This window comes from Ambystoma mexicanum, chromosome 11, assembly GCF_040938575.1.
Source record: "Ambystoma mexicanum isolate Mex_15411 chromosome 11, UKY_AmexF1_1, whole genome shotgun sequence".
NCBI lineage: Eukaryota > Metazoa > Chordata > Amphibia > Caudata > Ambystomatidae > Ambystoma > Ambystoma mexicanum.
In genome coordinates, this window is record NC_090934.1 from 335,470,867 (window position 1) to 335,496,408 (window position 25,542).

Below are 25,542 nucleotides of genomic sequence, written 5' to 3' on the forward strand. Positions count from 1 at the left end.
TGTGATAACATGGGTATCACTGGTCAGGCTCTGGCGTGGCTGACTTCTTTCCTCTGCGACCGACCCTCTCAGGTCCAACTTGGGTCCTTCCTCCGCTATCTTTTTCTCTACCTGTGGTGTCCCCCAGGGGTCTAACTTCTCGCCCTGGCTGTTCAACCAGTACTTGGCACTCCTGGCCCACTGCATTGTTGCTCTCTGCCCTAACTTTCAGTATTATGCAGATGACACCCAGCTCATTTTCAGGCTACCCTTGGCCTCTTCTTCTTCCCTCATCTCTGACTGTCTACTCTCCAGGAGTGGTGTGCTGCCAATGACCTCTGCCTTAATGGCACAAGACAGAGATTCTCCTCATTGGCACACCCGCTCCCCCCTTTCCTGTAGCTCTCTGGCCTGCCTCTCTTGGCCCTCATCCTGCTCCCACCCGTGTGGCTAAAAACCTCAGGGTCATCTTAGACTCTACACTCTTCTTCTTTCCTCACTTCTCTGATGTCTCTAAGAAGTCACACTACCAACTGCACCTTCTCAGAGGTATTCTTCATTTCCTCTCCTTCCCCCAAAAGCTCAGTGTCTCCAGAGCTCTGGTTCTCTCTAAGCTGGACTACTGCAACAGTCTCTTTCTAAATCTGCCTGCTTCTACTCTCCGCCCTCTGCAACTTATCCAGAACAGGACTGTGAGACTTGTCCTTGGCCTCAAGACCAGGGACCGTATCTCTTCAGGACTGAAATCTCTACACTGGTTCCCTGTGGCTGCGAGGATTAAGTTCAAAACCCTCTGCATCGTCCACAAGGCCTTCTGGGGCCTGGGGCCTCAATACCTTCTCTCTCCTCTCTCCTCTCTCCCTGAATACCTTCCTTCTCGAGCTCTTCACTCATCTGCCTCAAACTCCCACAGGTCAGTCGCTTCTCCAAGCAACGAGTTGGTGGTAGATCTTTGTTCCATAGGGAGGCCTCAGCCTAAGAGCCTCCCTGAAACTTGAGGAGAATCCTCTTCGGTTCCGGAAGCACCTCAAAACCTTTCTCTTTGCCTCTGCTTTTTCTCCTCCTCTCCTTTGCTGACTTCCTGGCTGACACTGGCTTTGCACTGGTTGCCTGGCGGCCCTCTGATCTCGGGCCTAGGTCTGCTCCCCCGCCAGTCGCACTCCTGCACTGCCCTCCTGGCAACCCTGCACTTGGGGTCTGTTTCTGTATCCCTACAGTCCCACTACCAGCACTTGTTGTCTGCACTTACCCTTGAACTTGCCACCTGCTGGCCGTACTTACCTATTGTTATTTTCTTATCCCATGTACTGCACTGTCCTCTCCCCCTTCCCACCCTGCACTTCTCTCCCCTCCCACCTCCCCTTCACATGCACTTGCGCGATCTGAATGACACCTGGCCTCGTAGGATTGTTGTCTGTCTTCCCTCTGTTCCCCTCCCTTGCCTTGTCGTGCTTTGAAACACTTGTGTATATGCGCGTTATAAATGCCATATCATACCATAACATATCATTATATCTATAGTTTTGGTGCTCTTTCTATAAAAAGTTCTACGACAACACACACATACTTGGTTTGGCATTTCAGCAGATGTGCTTTTGAACTTTTGTATTTCTTTTTGTATGTGTGACATAGAAAGTTGACATCTGCAATGTTCTCAATACTGTTGCCTAAAAATGCTGGAGTTTGTAAGTGCTCTTGAGTTCCACAATATTTCCTTTGGTTGTGCTCTATTTCTTCAAGCACTTGTTTGGCTGTACCGTGTAGGAGAATATCATTTAAATGTTGTAATGCTAAAGCTGGACTTTTTGCATAGTACAAATTGTAAACTAGATTTATGACAGGTGAATGGTGGGATGCTAACATTTTGATACCGTGCAAGGTGCTTTTGCAAGCAGCTCCAGAAATACAGGCTAAGGAATGTCCTCGTATTCCTGTGTGTGCGACTACATGAGTCCATAATTTGTAGTGTTTTCATTTTTCTTTTCTCGTTGCCTTTCACATAGTGATTGAGGAACTGTTGCAAAAATGTGATTAAGCATTGGCAAACGTTACACATTGATTTGTAAGTCTATTTGTAGGTGAGGCGTGTTGGTTTGGTGGAATGGAGAGTGACAACTAAGTTTGATGGGGATATTTCTGAAAGCAGCGTTTCTTCTTCCATTGTGTTGTGTATCTTTTCATACCCCCGTCCACTCTGATGTAAGGCAATTTGGTTTGTTTGTATGATTCTTCATTGTTGTATGGCTCTGTGTTGGTGGTGTGACTCCACTCACCTGTACAGATGTGGCCAAAGGTATCTGATATTGCGTTTTGTTTCGAAGTAGTGCTTGTAGTTTACCAGTTAATGTTGTTGGGGTTTCATTCTGTTTAACATTACTATAAACCATTTCCGTTTCGCGATCTTTGCACTGTCTACAAGAGCTTCCAGGATTACTTTCCTGCGGTAAATTTTGAGGGTTGCGCTTGATTTCTCCCCTCTATTTATAAGGTTCTGAAGAACTCTGTGGTAGAAAAATGTTTGTACAATACATTTTTTGAATGCTTGCTTGTGCTTACATTACCATTTGTACATGCTCTGTTAGCAGTAGTACGAGTTGCACTCTTTTTAGTGCTTTTCTTTTCATTGTCACATTTTGACAGATGAATTGCTCTTTCTTTACTGCTAGGTGCATCCATTTTGGTTAATTACTGTACTAGCTCTTCTCTTTCAACTTTCTGTAGACGTTCTGCTTGCAGTAGATGGCTACTTTCTGTGATTTTAGGTGGCGTGACTCTATTTCTGCGTTGCTTTCTACGGAGTTGCAGTTTGGTAGGCATTGTGTAGTAGCTGTTGGAGAAGAAAGGGAAGTGTGGGTGTGCATATTTTCAAATCTATATGTGTGCAATGTGCATGAGTGGTTGAATAAGAGGGTAGGCATATAAATGGAAGTGTGTCATCTGTAATGGCCTCTAACCTTCGGTTGGGGACAGTATTGTACTATGTGGGGATTAGTATAATGGTGGCGACGTAATAAACAACGAGCACCTGTAGAGGTGTCATGAGTAACTATGAAGTACATACTGGTGGTTTGCCACAAATGTTATACAATACAAGAATAGTGCACTCTCCCAGTAAGACGTAACACTCTACGATTGTATTGTACTTACTTTGTTACTTGGCGAGAGTAGGTTTATTGCAGGTTGTATTTTGAAGTGCACATACCATTGGCTTTCAGGAGAGAGGTGGGTACTGCACCTCTAAAAGAAGATGGTAAGAAAATATGTTGGCTAATGGCAATGTGATTGTATTTGTACAATACATTCTTTAAAAGTGTTGGGAATGTCTTGGCAGGAACACAGTGTGTGTATAAATGGATGGCTTACTATATGAATCGGGACTTGGGAGCATAAGCATGTTTGGTAAGGGGGTAGGTGGGTTATTTGCAAGTGTATTGTATGACATCCTATTTAGCAAGTGTGTGTGTTAGTGTAGGAGTCTTCACTTTGAAAATTGAGTACTTCTCATTGTGGCAGGATGACAAAAAGGTTCCGAAAGATGTACAGACTGCAAAGCAGAATGTTTTTGTGTGTGCATTTGCATGCACTTTTTTTACACATATATATATGCTTGCTACATGAGTGGAGCCATTGTTTACAGTCTTTAATTTCCTTATGTGCCTTTATGAATGGTAGTGTTGTCAATGCACACATAAATATTTTTTCTTTTTTAAGTAATGTTGCAATCTATAAAGTGTGAAAGGTAAGTGGCAGGAAACTGTTGTTGTTCATGCAATGTACGCACTTGGCTTAGTGGGATACGCTGACTGATCCTTTTCTGTGCGATTTTTTTTTTTTTTTTTTTTTTTTTTTTTTTTTTTTTTTTTATTATTTACAAATTTCATAGGAACGTTAATGGGGGAAAGCATCATTAAATTGACGGAATGAAAGAACAGAGTAACCGTTGGCATATAACAATGGATGCTAGGGGCAAAATGCAACTTTGCCAGCACCTACCATTGTAGGAGCCATTTCATTGTAGGTGATGGGAGAAATAAATGCATTTTCAGTACATTATGGAGCTTGTGCCAGGTATCCTGTTGCAACGATTTATAACATAGTTTCAAATGTGCTGTACAAAAAGTAGTGCTACCTGCAGGGCGTGGTGATGGATGGCGATGACGATGGATGTGGATGTAGAACTCATAGATCGTTTTACAGTACTTTCCAGTGCAGGTGCTATTGATTCACAGGACACTTGAGCTCTGCGTGTTTAACGGTTAGTATGGACTGTTCAACAGCGATGATGGGGTTAGATGCAGAATTATTGGATGTAATTGGTGGATGCGTGTGTGTGACCGTTTAACAGTAGCCAATGAGGGACTACTGAGAGAGAAGGACGACTGCCCCTGTTTTACGGGGTGTGGCCCTCACGGTAATTGGGGAAAGCGCACATGCTACATGCTGTCCTTAAAATGCTTGCCATGGAAATTAGACTACGGATTATCGAATCAATTGTATGTCAGCTTTTCTGTTCCATGCTGGAATTTTCTTCTGTGTCCATGAGAACCTTAGTTCTAATGTGACGTTTGTCTGTGGAGCTGATATTCCCCCCCCTATTGAAAAATAGTCTTGTATTCCACAATGTAAAATGTAGTTTGCAGAAGCTTGTGTAATAATGTAAGGAGGAAAAGCAGAGAGCAATCTGCAACAAATACCTAACAAAAAGGTGTTTCTTTACACAACATTCATAATTACCAACAAAGTGGCGATTCTCTATCCTGCTTCAAATGTGTTTACGCACCCACCCACACAGGGCAATATGTTTGCGAAAGCCGCAGCATTTGGAGGTGCACACATGCTACTTCCGGGTCTTTTCAGGGTGGCTGGCATGGAAATGGGACTGTGCAGGAGTTGGAATTGGTCAATAAGATTTGCTGGGTGTGGTGTGTAACAACAGATTGTGCCAGAAGGTATGTTTGCAAATAGGAGTGTCCATGGCTATGCGTATGGTTGTGCCATTTAGTAGGCGGACTATATGGCTTTTGATGACTCCTTGATACATTGGTTAAAAGTTTATGCCAAACTCTGTGCATTGGCTGCACACCTCGGGTTCTATAATGTCGATGTCCACTGGTACGGAATATGTGGGATGAAGTGGCTGCATGTGGGTCCTCTTTGTGCCAGTTTGGTGACACTTGATCATCCAGACATTATTGTTCATTGTGGAGGAAACAGTTTAGGACATGTTAGCGGCATCTCACTGCAGTCTGCGATGAAGGAGACATTTCGGCAACTGATGGCAATGTTTCCAAAGTCACACATCATTTTTTCTCTCATTGCCCAGAGACAGTTATGGCTGCGTTCTTCCTCGTGTGGGCCACAAATGGATAAAGCGCAGCGCAACGTGAACAAGGCTGTTTGCACCTTTTTGAGAGACGTTGGCATGTTCTCCTTCCACAATCATACCATTACCTTTCATAGTAGCAACATTTTTTTTTCGTTCAGATGGAGTTCATCTGACTGATGCTGGGAATGAGCTGTTTCTACATTGTATCCAAAATGCAGTGCAGCGCTTTCTGCAAGTTTAGCAAGCATTTCCCCCGTGTGTGTTCACCACTTCCAACCTTACAAACACAAACAGCACAAAAATGTGCTTTGGACTGTTGTGGAGCACTTGTACCGGAAAGTGGCCCTAAATCTTTCCCAAAAATAATTAGATGCAGAAGGGAGAGTGTAGGACCTCTGTAAGGGTGCACTTTCACAGTAACACTGCATACATTGCAGAAAATAGTACTTTCCCGATGTGCACGGGCCCGTATCGTGTCCGCCAATAAAGGGCCCACACGCAGTGTGGCTCCGTTCCCATGGGGACATCACGATTATTCTCCATTGGGACGACTGTCCACGGGACGCATATTGGCCGGAATACTTTGTGCACGTATGCATAGGTCTCCTACAGATACCCTTGGGATACCTGGACTAGTTAAAAGTATGGCACACGTGCCCCCAATATTTCTAAACTAGCTGTGTGTGTGAATGGTACAGTAGGCTGGATGTTGACGTGCAAAGGTACCCTCAGGATGTGGATGAGAGATTCCACCTACTAAAAGTACATCGCACGTTTTTTCGCATATCTTGGCCAGGGGTGGTGTTACCAGGCATCCGAGGAAGAGATACGCATGTGCGTAGTTGTGCGACCGACAAACGTACTGTCCTACAATTACTTACAGGCAGTTCTATGGATGCAGACATGCAGCCCGTAGTGGCATCCTATGGATGCTTCCATTGTGATTGCGCATAAGCCAGCCATATGTGGCAGTCGTAGGACCCCTCCATTTTCCTCACTTGGGATCATCCCCACCAGTACTGTCCCCCTCAGAGTTATAATGGGCTTGTTAAAACAAAGGAGAAGGCACATAAAAATTCAGCAACAATTTACATATCAACCTTTATTTCCACACATTCATAGCCACTATCAGGAAAGGGAAAGGGGACCAGAAACTGATGCATATACCAGGGTTTTCGACATTTCTACGAGTTGGTTGTGCGGGGAGGAAGGAATTCAGGTCTCAGTGAAGCGTCTCTCATGACAGGGAATTAGCGAGGATGGCGGAAAATGGGGAGGGGGGGCATGTGCAGGTGTGGCAGTGGTATTTTATTTTCTCCATAATATGTCCTTGTACGAAATTTTTCAAGGTGGCAAAATTGTTCAGCAATTCATCCAGTTTGGCGTCCAGGCGATCCAGTTTGCTATTTACAGAGTTTCCTTCAGTTCCTGGGCCGTATGTTGCTGTGGAAGAGGTGCCACTTGTGTGTACTCCTTTCTATTCCCATATGTTCTGTTAAGGGAAAACACATGTGCTTGGTATACATGAAGTAATATATTGTAATTGTGCTTCTTTTCACACTGCGTTCCCTACCTATGGGGTTACTGTGGTCACTCATTTCGTCATGCGGTTGCAGTAATTCTTTTACTTTTCACTGTGCGGTGCCTACCAATGGGGTTTTCGTCCTCACTCATTTCGTCATCTGGGAAATTCTCTTCCAGCCATTCTAGGGTGGTTGCCATTGCTGCGCACAAAAAGAAAACATCATGCTTTCCTACTATTGTACACTGCAGGAAATGTGCAATTATAAGGTAAACCTTGGTGTACTTGCCACGTTGCAGTGAACTTCTGCTCTCAGTAGTTTGCTGGCCTAACTCTGCCTCTTGGTTCTTTGTTCTTATGTAAAGCAGCTGTGCGGTAAGATTGTTGAAGGAAAACGTTACTTCTCTTGTAAGTGCATTCCATTATGCTGCATACCCTAAGCGTTTGCGCTGTTTGTTTCAAAAGTACAGAGTGTGTACACTTAGGCATTTTCCCTTCCAATTCATGTACTTGCTGCTGTTGTGTGTTTCTTGTCTTTGCTGCATGGTACCACTATGTACAACCACCCCTCCCTTTCTCGGCAGGTTGGACGCCACCCGATGGCCGCGAACAGATGCACTGTTCGCAACCACTGTGGCTATTAGTATGGAGTCACCGGTTCCAGTATGCTGTACAGTACATCTATACAAACTGAGTATCCTGGTACAAACCTATGAAATTCAGTGAGAAAACTTTGTTAAAGGGATGTTAGGTTTTTAATAGCGCAACTTAACCATATCACCGTTACTGAAAAAACTGTGCTAAAGGAACATTCTGGTTACAGTGCCCTACTAAAAACCTATGAAATTCACTGACAAAAACATTGTTAAAAGGACTTTATGGTTCAGTTGCCCTAAGAAAAACCTATCAACTTCAGTGCAACAACTATTTGAAAGGGACATTATAGTTATTTTGCACTAATAACAACCTATCCACATTATGGTTACAAGTAAGACCGAAAAACCCCAGAAATTTGCCAGTTATGGTAAGCTAAGCAACCATAACTCGCGCCACCACAGTGCACTGCTAATACTAACACCCAGGACATCAAAGATGACATCACAAATGTCATTGTTGACATCTCTGATATCTGCGTTAGGCAGCCGAGCGAAATTATCCTGGTGCAGGCTACTCGAGTCGAAAGCTATACATTTATTACTTGCTGCCTCTGCGCAGGCGCATACAGCGATTCTCGCTTCGAGAAAGGCGAGGAAAGGCATTTTGCCTGAAAGGAACAGCACAGAGATTACATGCTCCAATATTAGGCAGGATTAAGGCTCAATATAGCATTTACAGCAACGCAGATGTCGAGATTCGCAATGTTTGGGCTCCAACGCTGCGTGCAGCTACCCCTACTGAAGGTGCTGGTGACACCCAAGAACAGCCTCCTCACATAAAGGTGCACTATTGTCCTCTGGACATTCCTTATTGCCAGCATAAACTCTCTTGGATAAATCTAAAAATATTATCTCTGCTGAGCCAGAACTCCCTCTCCCCCTCACAATAGCAGCAGACGCGCCACTCAGCCTGTCCTGTTCAGGCACTAGGCACTGGAATTAAAGCAGATGTAACTGTAGAGATGGAGTCAGACAGCAGCAGTGAGGGGAGCCCAGACAAGATGCTGATAGACGATAACACTGATATGAACCTCTGCTTCAAACAGGTATTGGGGGACTCACTGACTGACGCAGCTCCTCAGAGAGTCCGTCCTCTCCAGCAAAGGCTAGAAGCACTGGAGTGTTTAATTGGAGATGGCCTAAAATGTACTGGTGCAACACCAGATAATTGCATGTCCTCTAACCAGCCTCCCGAAAAGGTGGTGACTAAAGGGAAAGACCAAACCCGCAAGAGGAACGCCTCTTCGACTCCCCCTAGTCCTATGAAGGAGGGAAAAACAAAACCTCCTGAGGCTGTTGACGCCTCTGAAAAGCTCAAGGGAGCTTTCATGCAAAGGTCTACTGTGCCGAGCCTTCTATCCCCTTCCCCAGGGGCGCAAAATATAGGGGATGATGAAGACTTCTCTCCGGAATCTCATGAGTCAGACTCCAAATCCTTGCTGAGGACGAAAGGCAGAAAGAGGAAGTACAAATTAAAGCACCTAGAGGAGACCAGAGAAGAGCTGGCAGACATGTTCGACTCAGATTCTATTGTACAACCCAAGTCTAACGACTGGCCCGTATATGACACAGAGATAGCATAAAGCAATCGAAAAAGAGGTTAGGATGCATATGAGGTCAGAATGCCCCCGTCTGGAGCTCCCAGGGAAAGTGGCGGAGACGCCGTAACTGGATCCTAAAATGATCACATTCATATCTAATGCCTCAAGAGACCTCAGGAAGGGCATGGACCGAGCATGGAAGGGGTGTCAGGAAGAAGGTATTGGACCTCACAGATCCCATTGCCAAAATATGGACCTGACGGAGTGAGCTAGGGACACGGGAGAGCCAATTGAATCAGACACACTAGCAAGCTGGGCGCGAAAAGCAGTGTCCTTCTGGGCAAAGCAAACTGCCCTGTCCTAGGAAAGGAGGCAGAGCCTATTGTTGGAAATAGATTCAAACCTGGGAGATCTGACCTCGTATGAAGCGGGCGAAGAAGCGCAGGGTCTTCTATTTGGTGACACATGCTAAAGAGAGGTTTGTGGGCACCTACACAGCCCTGGAGAAAGCACAGACCTCCCTCAAGAAGTAATTCCCCACAAAGAGTTTTTGCAGAGACCGACCGCAGCAGAGGCCATGCAGCTGGTCGCTTCCAATCGCAAAGGAGGCCTTACAATCCCAGATCGCAGAACTGGCAGTTGCGTTAGCAAGCCTTCTTTCCAGCGAGAGGGCGTAACAATCTAGGATGCAGAGGTCAATGGGTACTACCGTCAACAAGGTGTCCAAGTAGGTGAGGCAATTTATTCATTACCCTCCAATTGGAGGCAGAACTTGTTTGTACTTCAAACACTGGCAAGAGCTTTCCAGTGATGCATGGTTGCTGCAGACGGTAGCGGGATTCAGACTAGAATTCACTGCAGAGCCCCTGCAGACGACCAGGCTCAGGCAGCCAGTATTGGCATGAGAGGAGTGTGTGCGCCTACCGAAAGAGCTGAGGGAATTAGCCAGCAAACATCCGGTAGAGCTCAGCAACGCCTTTCATCAGCTCCATGTTCCTAGTGCACAGGAAGGACAAAGTAAGGTCTGCCATTAACCTGAAGGACCTCAAGTGGTGGTTAGTCTACAGGCATTTCGAGATGGAGGGGGCTACACCTCCTCAGGGACATCCTCCGGAGAGTGGACTGACTTGTGCTGCTGGATTTGAAGGACGCCTATTTAACAGTCCCAGTAGACAAGGATCACCGCAAATGAGTTTTTTATGGAGCTGGGAGGTGTGGCAGGTCAAGTGTCTCCTGTCCGGGCTCGCCTCAGCACCATGGCTTTCACAAAGATAATGAGGCCAGCAGCAGCGGCCATGAGGGAGAGGATCATAGTTTACCTAGACAATATCCTCATTTTAGCAGACTGCACGCTAACATTGCTGAAGCAAGTCCACTGGGCTTCACAACTACTCACATCCATGGGATTTCTGTTAAATCAGAAGTCTGAGCTGATTCCCCAGGCAGCGCATGGAGTTCCTGGGGTTCGTAGTGGACACAACAAAGGCCACGCTGGAGTTGCCAGGGCTCAAGATGAGAGCGATAAAGAAGGAACTATGAGCTGCGCTTGCGAAGACTGAGCTGTCGTTGCGAGCTCTAGCAAGGATTGGCCTGCTAACAGCCTCAATTCAAGCAATCTTCCCAGGTCCTCTACATTATAGAGCACTCCAGATGCTAAAGATCCAACACCTCCAGGGGAGGCCGAGTTACCATCAGATGTTTACCCTAGATCAAGAGGTAAGATTAGAGCTAGCGTAGTGACTCCAGAACATGGAGGCCTAGAACGGGCGAGCTATCTTCAGGGATGTGCCGCAGTTAGGGATAGTCTGACGACAGCAGAGCCGGCTCGGGCACAAGGTGTGGTCAGCTGAAGACAGGAGGGAAGTGGTTGCAGGAAGAGCTGGCCCTTCACATAAAATTTTTGGAATTGCTGGCAAGGTCTTTCGTTCTGAAGGCATTCGCAAAAGACAAAGCAGAGTGCTGCATCCTCCTCAGGATGGACAATATTTCCGTGGTGCAGTATATAAATCATTGGGGGGGTGCAAGTTGAGGATGCCGGTGAAAATGATGAAGGACTTCTGGCATTATTGCCTCAGCCAGAAGATCTCTGTGACTGCAGAGTACTTCCCGGTTGTGCAGAATGTAGTAGCAGACTGGAATTTTCGCTACTGGCAGGACTCCAGCGATTGGATACTACACAGGGATATCTTCACGTAGATAGCTGTTAAAATGGATTTCTAAACTCTGACCTGGTGGACAGTGTTAGGGTGAATTCTCTGTTTAGGCTGAATTTCCTAACCTAGTGAGTCCCCCAGCAGCTTTGCTGGATTTCTGGAGTTTGTTTTTTTCTCCTGCCAAGAGTGAGACTCTTTTTCTACCACTCTTGGACATGATTTGTGGTATTCCTTTGAATGTTAATGTGTTTATGGGCTATGGGGTCCTTTACTCCATAGGGTCTGATGTGTTTTTCCTATATGTGTTACACAGCACCCTCCGTGCAGTAACACCGGGGTGTCATAGTGACCCCCCACCATAGACTCCATACCCTGGGACCGACTACTGTCTCCCAGGGCATGTAAAGTCACCATTGGCTTTACTAGTCCCAAATTACTAACAGAACCAGTACAAACCCTCATAGTGTGGACGTGCTGGTAGGGGCAATTCGATTGCCCCTGGATCTGTTGTGCGAGGGGGCACTGTCCCGTCCCCCCTCGTCAAGTTTTGGCTGGTGGCAGTGGATACTACTTTTTATATTCAACCGCGAATATATATCTATGGGATTTTCCCATTGTTCGAGGCTAATACTTTTTTAAATAGCCTCTAACATACCGCCGGTTTATTTATTTAATATTAATTCACCGGTTGGTATTTTCTGCCAAAACTCGGTTTTAAAATGGCGTTTGTGTTCGCCTCTGTAACTCCAAACCAAAGGTCGAGCCCTTTGTTCCACTTTTGGCAGGCTTCTACACAGAATCCCTCCAAAGTGGTGCCACTCCGTCTGGGTACCACAGGGGGTGTGGGAGGGGGTTTAGGCACCCTGGACTGAGTTGCCTTGGCAACTCAAGTCGCACTCTTGTGTGATTGGCCCAAGTGGTGAGCCGGCCGGCTCACCACTTAGCATGTTTGATTGACAGCTAGGCTGAATGAATGGGAGTTTCTTGCACAAAAGCAGGGCTTTTTCGGACTGGAACTTCAGAAGTCGCCACAGCACCTGAAAATCCGACGAGGGAGAAGCTGAGCCGACCTGCTACGACACCACCGGTGGAGCCCTGCTGAACCGACTCACCACTTCCCAACGGCAGAGGAGATCTCCCTGCTGGAGAGTCTTCTTCCCTTGACTGGTGGGCACAACCAGTTTACCTTCTTTTCTCGCATCCCACGACGTCTTGTGGTCGAATTGCCCGTGCCAAGCACCCCGGCAACCGGATAGCCACTTAACACTGGACCGCGAATAAAAGGACCGCTCCTTTTAATTGAGAACTCTGCGGCTGGTTTCTTCCCTGGCAGTGCAACGGACTCCTGTTTTCCTCCCCGATGAGATCCTCTCTTCCCCTGGACGAAGCACTGACTTGCACCCGCTGCCAGGAACAACTGCCTCCGCTGGAGTGTTCTCACCATTTTAAGGTACTGTGTCTGCCAGGCCCCCTTTCTAAAGATTGCTCCAAGGTAACAATCCCTTAACCTTCTTGACTAGGCTGGCCGCTTTGACCATCTAACTGGTCCCTTTCTATTGGTCCAACTCTTTCTGAACCTTGTGCGAGACTTTTGGGCACTTTCAACCGTGTGACCTTGGGCACATTTCGACCGGAGCCTCTTAAAGTGGGTCCGGCCTTGTTAACTTTGACTTTACAGTTTTAACCTGCCTTTCTCTCCTACTGTGTTCGTCCGAAAGTGTTGGGATCTGTTTCTATCTTTGCTCTGCCTTTCTCTCCCTCTTAAACCGATTGATTAGAGTGCCATCTTCGTTAAAAGCTCACCGCTGTCTGAAAATAAGTGTTGCTTTACTTAAGACTTGTCTAATAATCGTCGAAGGGAGTGTATAGCTTTTAGTGACCGTGTTTTTGAACTGCTTGATATTAGTGCCAGTGTGTTTAACTAGATGTGTTTTTAAATAAATAATTATATCTCTTTTACACCAAGTTCTGGTCAGTGTTTGCTTGTTCTACTGTGTTCTATTGACCTTTTGTGAATACTCTGTATACTGCCTAACTCTTCTTGAGAGACGTCTGACTGCTCAGCCACAGCTACCAGGTAAATCTGGGTGGTACAGACTGCTACCAATTGGGTTTACTTCCAACCACCTGTAGTCTTAAACCTTTTGCAGTGGTCCCAGAGCGAACTGCACAGGTTTCTGCCTAACAGACAGAAGTTTCGGAGGCCACCCTCGGTTTAGTGAAACACTACTTCTGGACAAGCCAGACCAAACGAGGTAGCTTGGCAGGTGTCAAAGACTAAGTTTCAAGAGGGGTGAGAGGCATTGGTAGCCCACAATGAGCAAGCACAGCAACAAACCACAAATTACTCTTAGACAAGTGTTTTTGAAAAATATCTATACATTTATTGTCAGCCAGACCAATAGACACAAGTAACTTTAGCAATGCGAAAACAGTTATCACACTAAATCCTTATACTATCCAATATATATACATTACGTTTCCTAATGCAATTCAGTGATAAAATACAGCCACAACATGTAAAGAGAGGGTTGAATTAGCACATTAATAGCATTAGGCAATTCAGAGTTGTTCCCTAACTTTCGAGTTCAACCCTAAGAAGAGTGGAGCCTTGTGCTCAACAGTACAGTTGTGCGCAAAAATACATGGTCGCGCAGGTGTAGCAAAAAGCGAGTCTTCTTGAGAGGGCTGTAGCAAGTCAGAAAGGGGCTTGAGGCGATGAAGAACTGGTTCCCACTATTTGAGTAGGCCCTGCCCTTGGCGGCAAAGCAGTGTTCAAATAGCACGGGAGTGCAGGCTAACCCAGTTCGAATACCTTTCAAGGTATAATTGGGCGTAAAAGTGATCGGTTGTGCCAGTGGGCCACCGGTAAGTGATGCAAGTACTCACCGACCCTCGGCACAGTCCGGACCAAACTTTGCCAGTTTAGTCAAGGTCGCTCGTAGGTTCGAGTCCTGCAGTTTCGCGGTGCTCCGGCTCTCAGCGGCTGCGGCGGAGGATGATCGTCCATGATGGGACAATTGCCTTTTCTCAGCTTCTGAAGGAGGTATGAAGAAAATCCCAGTGCAGCAGGCTTCAGCGCACAGGAGCGCAGAACAGCAAGGAATCTACACCGACCTTCACCAACAGGTAGTGACGCAGGAATTACAGATGCGGGCAGCGTTATGCACTCTCCTAATTCAGGACCCAGAGGAGCTAGCCCTGCGAAACTTGGCGGGAGAATGCACGTGACCACAAGCAAGCAATGTCCCAAGTCTCGGTTTTGCACTTGAGACGACGGCGGTTCTGCGGGATACCCTGAGGTAGAGCTGGACAGTTCACTGGATGGCCCAGGAACACTTCCGAAGGGGCTTGTTTGGTGGGTAAGCAAAGGGCGCCGACAGTAGTTGTTCCCACAACTCCAAAGGGGCGAAGCGCTTTGGCAGGCAGCCTTGATCGAAGAAGAAAGCAGGAGTCCAATAGGACAGCAGAGGGTGAAGGGTGCCAAAACCTTCCAAAGCGTCTCCGGCAGTTTCACAAGGCTGTTTCTTCGTGCAGGAGACTTGGCTCCTTCTGTAGTTTGGTGAGAACTCAGGTGATCGACCTAAAATGGATACAGAGGCCCTTCTCTTATTCAATATTAGCTTTATGCCAAAATCGAGGACTTCCAATCGAACATCGGTTCTCTTGCAGGCATCCCAGTCGTGGACCAGCCACAGTCCACAGTGGTCTCAGTCATTCAGGCACTCCAGACATCCTGGCACCAGTAGTGTTGATTGCGACCTTACAGTCCCAACCCGCTTCCTGGGCACACCCGCATGACAGGCAGAAGCTTGCGAAAGAGATCCGTTTTCGCGGGAGGCTGCATGCCCAAATAAGGAAAACCCGGGTTACTCGACTTGGGTGAAGAAAAGAGACAAAATGGCCATGGGACAGAACAAAAGACTTTGTGGCTCAGCCATTTTCAGACCGGGCCACAGTCTTGAACCAAACGCGGTAAACAAGTTATGATTCAGTAAAAAGAAGTAAACCATTCCAAAAAGTAACTGATGCCACCAGTTAGTCCCAGGCACACTCGTACAATCACCAAAGAAATCCTTCGAGGGTGTCTAGGATTATAAAACAAAAAGGGACCCCAGCGCAGGGTACTGGAAGGTACACTGTACACTGTGCACTGTTAAAAAGTTACCAAGAAATGGCAACATAGTCAGAGACCAAGGGAAACATAGTTTCCCAGTACTGACAGTCTGAAGGACGTGCAAGTTTCCCCATAACAAGTGAGCAAAAGCCCAGGGGAGTTCAGCTGAAGGCTGGGCTCCACTGGAAAAAGTCAGGTTGGAAAGCCAAAAAAAAGCAAAATATTTGGAGTACCATAAATTGAGGGAAAATTTAACATAAATGAAATCTTTTCTAACCATAGCAAACCTTTGGTGCCCGCTAGACACGGACCTCTTCGCATCCAGGTTGAACAGACAGTTGACTAGTTTCTTCTGTTGGCGACTGAACCTGGAGGCCTTAAGGGCGGATGCGTTTCTGCAGTCCTGGTCGGGCACGTAGCACTACGCCTTTCGATACTTCATGATGCTAGCCAGATATAGCTCGCCGGGCATTCGAGGAGTAGCTGCCAAGTTTAACAAGCAGTCATGGGCTCTCTACCCTCAAGAGCTACGATGCAGCCTAGAGACGATGGAGTTTATGGTGCAGCCAACACAGTATTGATCCCTTTTCCGCCCCTGTAGTGCAGGTGATCAACTTAATAGCCTTGCTTACAAGTCAGGGCAAAGCCTTACGCACTATAGGGGTGTACAGGTCAGCCATTTCAGCAGATCACAAATTGGTGGAGGGTGCCCCAGTGGGAGAGCACCCAGCAGTACTGCGCCTTTCGAGAGGCGTTAGATGCTGTACTCCACCATTATCGAAGTATACCCACTAAGTATACCCACCTATGGGACATCAATGTAGTCTTGCAACTCTTTTCAAGCTGGCCACGGAATAGGGACCTGCCCAACCAGCAGTTAGCAGGTAAACTCGAAATGCTGCTGTGTCTCGTTATGTGTAGGCGAGTGGCAAACTTGAGAGCGTTGGAAATGTATAGGAATAATGTTTGTCCGGAAAAAGTCTTGTTCTCTATAGCAAAGAGGACGACGTGCCACTCATCAACCATCTTCTACCCCTACTTCCCGAAAAAACGGATGTATGCGTAGCTGCTTGTGTCAAGGAGTACGAAGCAGGGCGAGCGTTGTAAAACCGCAGGGAGTCTCGCAGCTGCTAATCATGCTTAGGAAGCCTTTTAAGGCAGTAGCAGCAGCCACCATTGCCAGATGGTTACGGTAGATCATGGGCATTGACGTTGCATGTTTCGGGGTCCACTCACTTAGGGGGGGCCATGGCGTTGAAGGCCTTCAACGTCGGCGCTAGCCTACAGGATATTTTGAAAGCAGCTGACTGGTCCGGCGATGCCACTTTTCAGGCTTTTTATTTTAAGCCGATTTCAAGCGTAGCAGCGCAGGTAGCACAGACCTTTGTACAAACATAATGCTCGCTTCTGGTCTTGGCATAGAATGAAGTTTACCTATGCGTACAGCGCAGGGCGTCTTGATTCCATGAAAGACATGGAGGCAAGCATTATCCCGCCAAAGCGTGCAAATTCTGTTGGATGGTTGGGTGAATGTGATTGACTTTGTGCTCTGTGCCCTTCCTAATTGGTTTGTTCTGTGTTTGCTTGGCAGAAGATGACCAGAAGGCTGGGTGAACGTCAGGAGATAACGGATGGTGGGACAGCAGTTGTGTCTCCGGAGCGAGGAGGAGTACCAGCTTTGGTCGCAGCAGTTTGCAGTGTTCTGTGTGATTTGTTTGGTTAATTGATGTCAGTTTGAGAGAATCAAACGAAGAGGAAAGGACCTGGGTAGAAAGTGTCAGGCATGGCCCAGGGACAGGATATGGAATTATGGACTAGTGGAGACCCAGGGGATGTTTGCTTTTGTTATGCTTTAAAAAATATATATATATTTAATACAGTTTGAAAAAGTAAGATTTAAATCTGCTGAGAGTAGAATTAAAGGAATTTGAAGCATAATACCTGCCGCTGTGTCTTTAATAGAATCAAGACTCCCTGCGCTGTAAGCATAGGTAATCTTCATTACTGTGCCTTTTGCGGCTTTGCTAGGCATAAGATGGTAAAATGTGTGGAGCAGTAACTATCAGAGAGCGCTGGGTGGGTAGCTCAGAATTAAAGTGCTCATCTCTCACATAGGGATAGCCTGTTCTTTGTGAGTTTGAATCCTGTAGCAGTTCCTCCTTTTAATGTTGAAAAATTGAGTACCGCAAAATAGATTAATAGTACCTGTGATTAGCCGTTCATCCTTTCGATGTTGGTAAATTGTGTACCATAAAGTGACACCTGTTTTAACCATGATTGGAAGCGGCAGGAATCTTACATTAAAGCACTGTATAAGAACACAAACTATACCATCATGTACATGAGACAACTGGAATTGATTGGTATTTCTTGGGCATTTGAGGCTGCACTTGGCATATGTCAGCAAATAAACTTCTGAGGGCTGCACCTTACATTTGATTACTAGACTATGCTTCAATTCATTAACTGGTATTACTTTGGTATTTAAAGCTGTGCATGGCAAATGATGGCACCAATTATATGCGTGAGCATGTACTTTACATTTGGTTACTAAATGATGCCTGTAATACTAGCAGTATTGGATGTCATTACTGGGGTATTGGAGTTATGCTTGCATACGATGGCAGGACCTGCACATGTAATGCTGCACCTTTAAAATGAATGTGCTATTCTGATGTAAACAACAAAACAGATTTCAATACAAATGCTTAACTATATAGTTTTGTCAATGCTTATTTGATTATCTTCCTCTATATATATTTATATATATATATTTTCTGCAGCTCCCACTTACAACCTCTGACTTTCTGCCCTGATCCTGTAGTCGAAGTTGATAGTAAAATAAAAGTTCCATGGTTCAGCAAAGAAGCTCTAAACTAATAAAAAAGGTACCTCATCAGCTTCATCACTGCAGTGCCTGGCATTGCAGCACAGTGCAGAGGTGGTCCTGAAGGAGGCACAGGGAGTACACCGCAAATGGTCTAAAAGGGCTGCAAGAGCCTGTGGAACATAGGAGTTTCCCTGCTCTAGAGTGTCTGGGATTAGTATAGGTTTCCTTTGTGAGTGTAACTGGACAGGTTAAGCACTTGCTGCTTCTGACCTGGCACATGGCTGCACTTCACAAATGTGAATCTTGGCAGGGCAGATTCAGCCCTCCCTCCTTTTGAAGTTTGATACATTGTTATTGGGTATTACAAAACACAATTGTTATAGCCCTTGGAAGTGGCACAAATCCAGCATGAAGCACTATATAAAAACGTGATATTTATTTAAATTTCATTGCAGACTGAAATACGGAAACACATTTAAGGAAAAGCAGACACTCCCAAATATTTAAAATCGAATTTTGTTTTTACCATTGCAAATCTCAATAATATAAATTTAGGATATAGGATTGGGATTTTTGCTGTGTACAGTTAGTATGTTTTCACGTTTTTCCCTGCACCAGTTTTGACTGCCTCTCTTCTGTTACCACAACTGACGTTTTTGTAATTTATGTACATCTTATATGTATCATCTTTGTTCTTCTTTACAGCAGTGTTTCCGAAAAGTCCGGTTTCTGCCTCTGATATTGGCTCTGAAAAGTATACCATGCACAGTAGCTCAAGGAACATCCTAATACACCCAACAGGGCAGCATGGCCGAAAAATTGAAAAGAAGCGTGGACGAACGCCCAAGACACTTCTTCATCACCTTGCCACCTCTCCCTCTAAGTCCATGGGGGAGCCAATGAGATTGCCAAAAAAGAGGGGACCAAAGCCCGGCAGTAAGGTAGACTCATGGCCTTAAATTTATGTCTGTATGCAGGAATGTAGATGATAAATCTAGCAACACCAAGCCAGAATGAAAAGGAGCACTGTACTGATGTGGGTAGAGTATTGTCTTGTCAGTTTATGGTTCTCAGTTGTTGAAGTGTTCCTTGAAAATTATAGTATTTAGATATTTCCTGAATCACCGGGGTGAGGAAGGGAGCCAGCCTGATGTTAGCAGGAAGGTTATTCGGACAGTGCTTAATTTGTAAATGCCAGGGCCCAAATATTTTCTAACACTCCTGTGACACGGGGGTGAGCACCACTGCTGCCACCACCCATAGTTTCCTCCCACAGTGTCGACATATTTGGGTTACACTACAGCTCGCACTACGTGCTGTGGCTCAGAAATAAGTGCCAGAGCTTAGCCCTGGCAAACTGCTCCACAAATTTTAAGAACTGGTTATTCCAGAAAGTGGATGAGTAGCAGGAGAATGCTTGTTTTTTTGCTATTCTCCTTTTTGCTTGTTGGATTTCAATGTAGTGATACCCTGGCTCCTGGTGTTGACCTCGTGAGATTATCTTTTCAGCTACATTTTAATTAAGTACGATGGTGTCTTGGACATGAAAACTCAGTAAGTGATGCAGGCTACCCTGAAGGTGATGCAGTCTTGATAGCCAGTGTAGTTCCTTAAGAGTGGAGAAAATGTGGTTGCATTTTTTCAGTCCTCTGGTGAGGCATGCTGGGTGGCCTTTAGGGGGTCCAGAGTACTGGTTGGTACCTGCCAGGAGGACATTGCTATAATCTAAATGGGAGAGCTCCAGGTCCTGGGTAGCAGATCTGAAGTCTGAGGCAGAGATGAAGGGTCGATTTGGCACAGGAGTGGGAGTTGGTACAATGCTGTCTGTCTTTTCCTGGCTATGTGTGCTTTGAAGGAGAAGCGGTCATTGATAGTGGAAGGCAGGGGACTTTGCATTAGGGTTGTTTTGGGGGCGGGAGATACTCTGTGAAGATCCATCTGTGTCAGCTATATTTGAGCTTGGATGCAATTGTTGGTGCCACCCGAGCATATTGAAGTCTTTGGTAGAGCTTAGTTACAGATAGACACTTGACATCCAGGCGTCGATAGTGGAGAGGCAGCATTACATTTGGTGAATGTCATTGAGACAGTTGACCTTCAAGAATAGTTGTCTCACCAGCATACTGGTAGATTTCGATGGTGAATTTGCCCAAGAGTGCCCCCAGTGGCTCCATGTCTAGTGGCTGAAGATGCCAGGGGAATGGATGGATGGATCCTTGTGGGACACTGCAGTCCGCTTGGCATTGTTGGGATCTGCAGGGGCTCTTCTGGATGAGGTGGTGTCTGTTGGTGAGGTAGGATTGTGGCATTGATTGCCCTGCCGGAGGACAGAGTGTTGAGTAGCGCTTTGTGGTTAACTTTGTTGAATGGGGCAGAGCGGTCGAGCAGGACCAAAAGACATTGATTGCTTTTGTCCATGATGAGGAATGCCTTGTCAATGACCTGGATGGAGGTGGTCTGAGAGCTGAATCTTGGTCTGAATCCGGACTGGGATCCTTGAAGTTGGTTGTATTGGGCAATCCTTTTGTGTAGTTGTAGCATACAAGTTTTCTTGATAATCTTCTCAATGAAAGTTGATGGAGCAGTAGTTTTCTAAATCATTGCGGTTGAGTATGGGCTTCTTTAGTAGAGTGGGACCTGGCCAGTTTGGAACATGTCAGGAAATATTCATTGTATTAGTGAGGTGTTGATAGTGTGGAGGAGACGAGTGAGAGCCTTTTGTAGGGAAGGCATGGTATCGAAGTAATACAGACACAAGTGACCACAGTTCAAGGGTGTTTATTGAACTTTATCAAAGGTGTGAAAAACACCTGCCTAAACCTACATCTAAGATGGCAGCTAGCTACGACCATCAAATAACAATGCAGTCATAGTGGAGTCTCATCAAATCAAAGGGCCTATAATAATAAAAAAAAAAGATTGGCAAGCCTTACTGCTATGCTACAAATAGTGTGGAGTAATGTTCATGAAAAAGAAAGAAGTGTTCACAAAATAAATCGGGATGTTCAGGCCGTTGGCCTCCCTTCCCCGCGTGTTTAGCACGGGACAAGGCGGGTCACTCCAGCACAGCACACTCTTGGGCTTCTTCGGCATGAGGTCACAGTTCCTTTTACCAACATCAGGGCCTTCTATGCCCACGTCTCTTACGTTCAAAGTCTCGTAATTCAGAGGACCTGATGTACCAGAAACAAACAAAAAAAGTTCCTTTCCAAAAATTCAAGTCAGGCAATTCGCTCTTCACCCGGGATCCGCCTCAGCCGGTCTCGGATCCTTTTTTATACAATTAGCCTCCCTCACCGGGCTCAGACCAATTTTAATTCGCAGGCATCCCTTAGTCGGGTTCACACTTGCCACAGCAATATATTCTCAGTTGATTCACGGTTCACCCAGGATCCCCCTCTTCCGGGTTCAGATCCCCTTTTATAGAATCAGTCTCCCTTAAATGGGCTCAGACCAATTTCAGTTCTTAGGCAATCGAAGACTTTCAAATGTGCACAGGAGATTCTACAGTTCAATAATTCTCACACGCTCCTTTAGATACCAAAACAGGGAGCTTCGAGTTAGCACACACGTTCCGCCGGATAACTCTGTATCTGGTACCTATTTCAGTTTCATAAAGTACAATTGCATACAAGTTATCCTTCATCATACAATGTTGCCGCTTGCAACCTTGAGCGTAACACAGTCCGGTTTGCTATCAGTCTCCCCGACTCACCGGCTGTGCTGAACTCAGTGGCGTTGCTTTGCTGTCGGAGCCAAGGACAGTACCACAGCACCAATCGCTTCTCTCTCCTTGTCTATCAATGCGGGAGAGAACTGTGTACCTTTTGGCACACACTGCATGGTTCGTCAGCTGTAATTCCCGGTTTTATGTTTCTTTTCCTTCAAGGCCTCTTAAAAGTCGGGGTCCTTCCCCGAGAAGGGCAAGGGTAGTTCCCTCCTTCCAGTCCTCGCTGGTCTCGCCACCTTTCTCCTCCGTTTAAACTGCCATCTTGGAATTGCTGCTTCCTCGTGCATTTTGACATGCTCAGTGTGCTTTCGTGCTCCGCCTTTTATCAGTGTGGCGAAGTGTGATGGAAGTCTGGTGGGTGTAATTATCATTAATTGCCTCACTCTGCCTAACCGTTGTGTTGGGACATGTCAAGTATACGGCTCAGGTGTTAGTCCATTGTCATTCAAAATTACCTGTCCGTGAGAAAGTGTTTGTGTCTGGAAAGGGGGCGGGGGGCGTTGAGCTTCTAGGTATCCTACCACGTAGGATGGGGAAAAGGTTACAGGGTTACAGGGAAGGGAACACCACCTCGCACCCTTCAGTGTCCCACTTCCACCCCCCCGAGGACCCCTCATCCAGGTGATCCTCCTGCACTGGTCCACCACCAGGAATTGGATCCAGTAGCGATGGTCGTGTCCTGAGCACCTGGATGACAGATCCCTGGGGACTAGCGGTTGAAACACCATCAGGTTTCTCACACTTTCCTGTGATGTTCTTTCTTTCAATGTTGAAGTCTTACATTCTGAACACCTTGGGACATGGTATGCGATGTAGGGTGTCATCAATGTGACAATGGGTCTTGTTGATTTTGTCTGTTAGGAACATGTTGATTGTATTGCATCTCTATGGAATTTGGTACTGTGGGGGCTTATAAGGAGCTGATTCAGTAGGGGCCTTCGGGCTGAGGTGAGGTTTTTGCAAGATAGACTTGTAGTTTGTCCCCAGAAGTTTCTTGTTTGCGTATGTCATTTACTGTTGGTGAGTTCTACTCCAGAGTCTGGGGGGGGCTCGGTTTTGTTTGACCATAGTTTCAGTGGTGCATGCATGTTTGCAGAGTCTGAGTGCATTTGAGCGGTTTTAGATGGATGTTTACATTGGATGATTTACTAAGTGTGGAAGCCAGGCTGGTGAGGATTTACTTCTAAGGCATCCAAGCGGATGTTTTTGAATGATCGTCAAGGTGTCTTTGTTGGTTTCACTTGCGCTTGATGGGAGGGTTGTGTGAGTGCTGCAGCTTGATGGTATGGCTGTGTGGCAGTCCTTTTAAAGTGTCATTGCTTTCCTGCAAAATTATAGCAGAGCGTGTTAAGTTTGAGAGTCAGAGGTTTGAGTCTGCAGAAAACCTCACTATATTGTTATATAGCTCCACAAAATAAATGTCTACAGATTTATTATTTTTTATTGAATTCATGTTTCTATAGTGCTGCAATGCAGCAGGCACTTAAACACATTTGGGAGCATCTGTTGGGGTGGGTGTTCACAAAGGGATAAAGGGATTGATCATGACCCACACACAGGTGGTTAAATATACCTTCATATATATAGAAATATAAATATTGAGTCGGGAACAGTAGGGAGAGCAAGAGTGCACCACAGAAGCGATAAAACAGTGGTATTTGACTCTATGCACACAATTCTGAGTCATTGTTCAGATACTGTGTACTAGTTTGCCCCCGCCACCACCCCCCGATTGAATATTTGGTTACTGAGGTGGCATTTCAGGTCTTTTATGAATATTGTATGTCACTGAGGTACTGATTTCTGGGAGGGTATTTGTTTGTGGGGGACCTACAATTGTTGTCTTTTTTTAATATATATGATTTCTTTATATTACCTTGATGGTGCAGAGTAGATGTCTTTTAGATGATCTAAGATTCCCTTTCTTTATGTATTCTGGGGTGGAGTCTTGCACTACCTTGTGAATGAGGCAGAGAATTTTGAAGGTGATCCTGTAATATAACAGTGGCCAATAGGGGATCACAGGTGCAGTGATATATAGTTTTGTCTTCCTACCTCCATGATGAGCCTGGTGGCATGATTCTAGAGAAGCCCCGGTAAGTCCCGCTTTGCGGCGGGAGACTCCTGTGATTCGATCCTGTTTCAGCGCTTTTGTGGATTGTGAGCAAACTACATCTTCCAGCAGGCACTCTGCTATACTTCTTCTGGGAGGGGCCATAAATACGTGGTTGTGCGCGCGCACCTGTGAAGCCCCGGTAAGTCCTGCTTTGCCGCGGGAGACTCCTGTGGATCGATCCTGTTTCAGCGCTTTTGTGGATAGTGGATTGTGAGCGAACAACATCTTCCAGCAGGTGAAGACATGCTTAAGGAAGCTTGACAATTTTTACTACTGGTATAAATATATGCTAAAATAACTTGTTTCTGCTTGTTTTAGGCACCTATACTTCTTCTGGGAGGGGCCATAAATACGTGGTTGCCTGCGCACCACGCGCGCGCACACGTGAAGCCCCGGTAAGTCCCGCTTTGCCGCGGCGTCGCGGATAGCATAGCAGAGTGAAAATATTTTTTAACCCTTTCCACAGTCTTGGAAATGTATTTTAAACAGTATACAAGTGTTGGTGGAATCTAAGCCCTAGTATTGGCCCACTCTGAGATAGTGTGTGGATTTAAGGGGTTCAGATGTTTACTCTATGCACGGGCATGCCCTGTCCTGAAAGGCTACGTGCCCTTTTTGACTCTACTTCAAAAGATAGCCCGGAATCTACGCCAAAAACGGCACGTCCTTGTGTGAAGAGTGCGCCGTGGGATAAACGACCGTCAAGGAAACTGACACGTCCCAATATTCTAACTGGTGATCTTCGAAATTTTGGGTTTGCTGCATTGCGTTCCCCTGGTCCTCTGACACGAATGACAGAACTGGTAAATCTAAGTGTCTCGAATGCAGCGGCACAACCTCTTTCGAATAATCAAGATGGTGCAGTAGCACAACAACCTTTAATGAGCTCACCGACGGTACTGATTGTGAATGATGGTAGTGAGGTTGCTAAACAACTATATAACATTTCCTTGTCGGATACCATGATGCTACAAAATGCTTGTTCTGGAATTGTTGCATCAATGTTGAATAAGTCAAAATCGGATATTGTAATAGATGATGCAGTTATTGATTTGGAATCATCGCATTCTTTTTTTTCAGCCAAGGAAGGTGAATCCGATCTTTCAGAATCGCTGGCATTGTTTCAGAATAGGAATATTTGACAATCTGAATCTTCTACATCTTATATCCCTCCAACCCCTAGGAGACCAACTAGAAATGATTCTGCTGTAATTATGGGCTCCCAATTTAAGGAACCCTCCTGATAACATTTGAAACCATGAATATGGCATTAATGTCACTTGCCAAACTATTTGAAGCCTTAAATTCCAAAGTAAATCTAATTCATACTAATTTAGAAAGTATGGCAAGTTGGCAAAAACATGCAGTGATTTCTTGGCTCAGAGACAAGTGTCTGATGATAGAGATTTGGCACTTTTGTCAAAGCAATTTGTAGAGATTTCATTAAGGTACAAAAGATTAACTGAACAACTAGAGCTGTGGCTGGAACTACAGACAGCAGGTGAAAACTTACAATGCTCAAAGTCTGCGGTCCCGTGTGTGGAGGGTATTATACGTGAACTACCTCTGGAT

General features: G+C 45.8%; 1 protein-coding gene across 4 annotated transcripts in view; it reads left to right on the plus strand.

Annotated features, from left to right (window-relative positions):
• The window catches only part of SCMH1 (Scm polycomb group protein homolog 1), a 1,232,539-nt gene that overhangs the window by 583,901 nt on the left and 623,096 nt on the right, over positions 1–25,542 (plus strand). For all 4 annotated transcript variants that reach the window (XR_011279630.1, XM_069623049.1, XM_069623050.1 and 1 more), the window contains one exon: positions 18,830–19,065. Coding sequence is in view for 3 of the 4 variants with exons in the window: in XM_069623049.1 (XP_069479150.1) it covers positions 18,830–19,065 (236 nt within the window). In the remaining variant the exon portion in view is untranslated. The remainder of the gene's footprint in view (positions 1–18,829; positions 19,066–25,542) is intronic.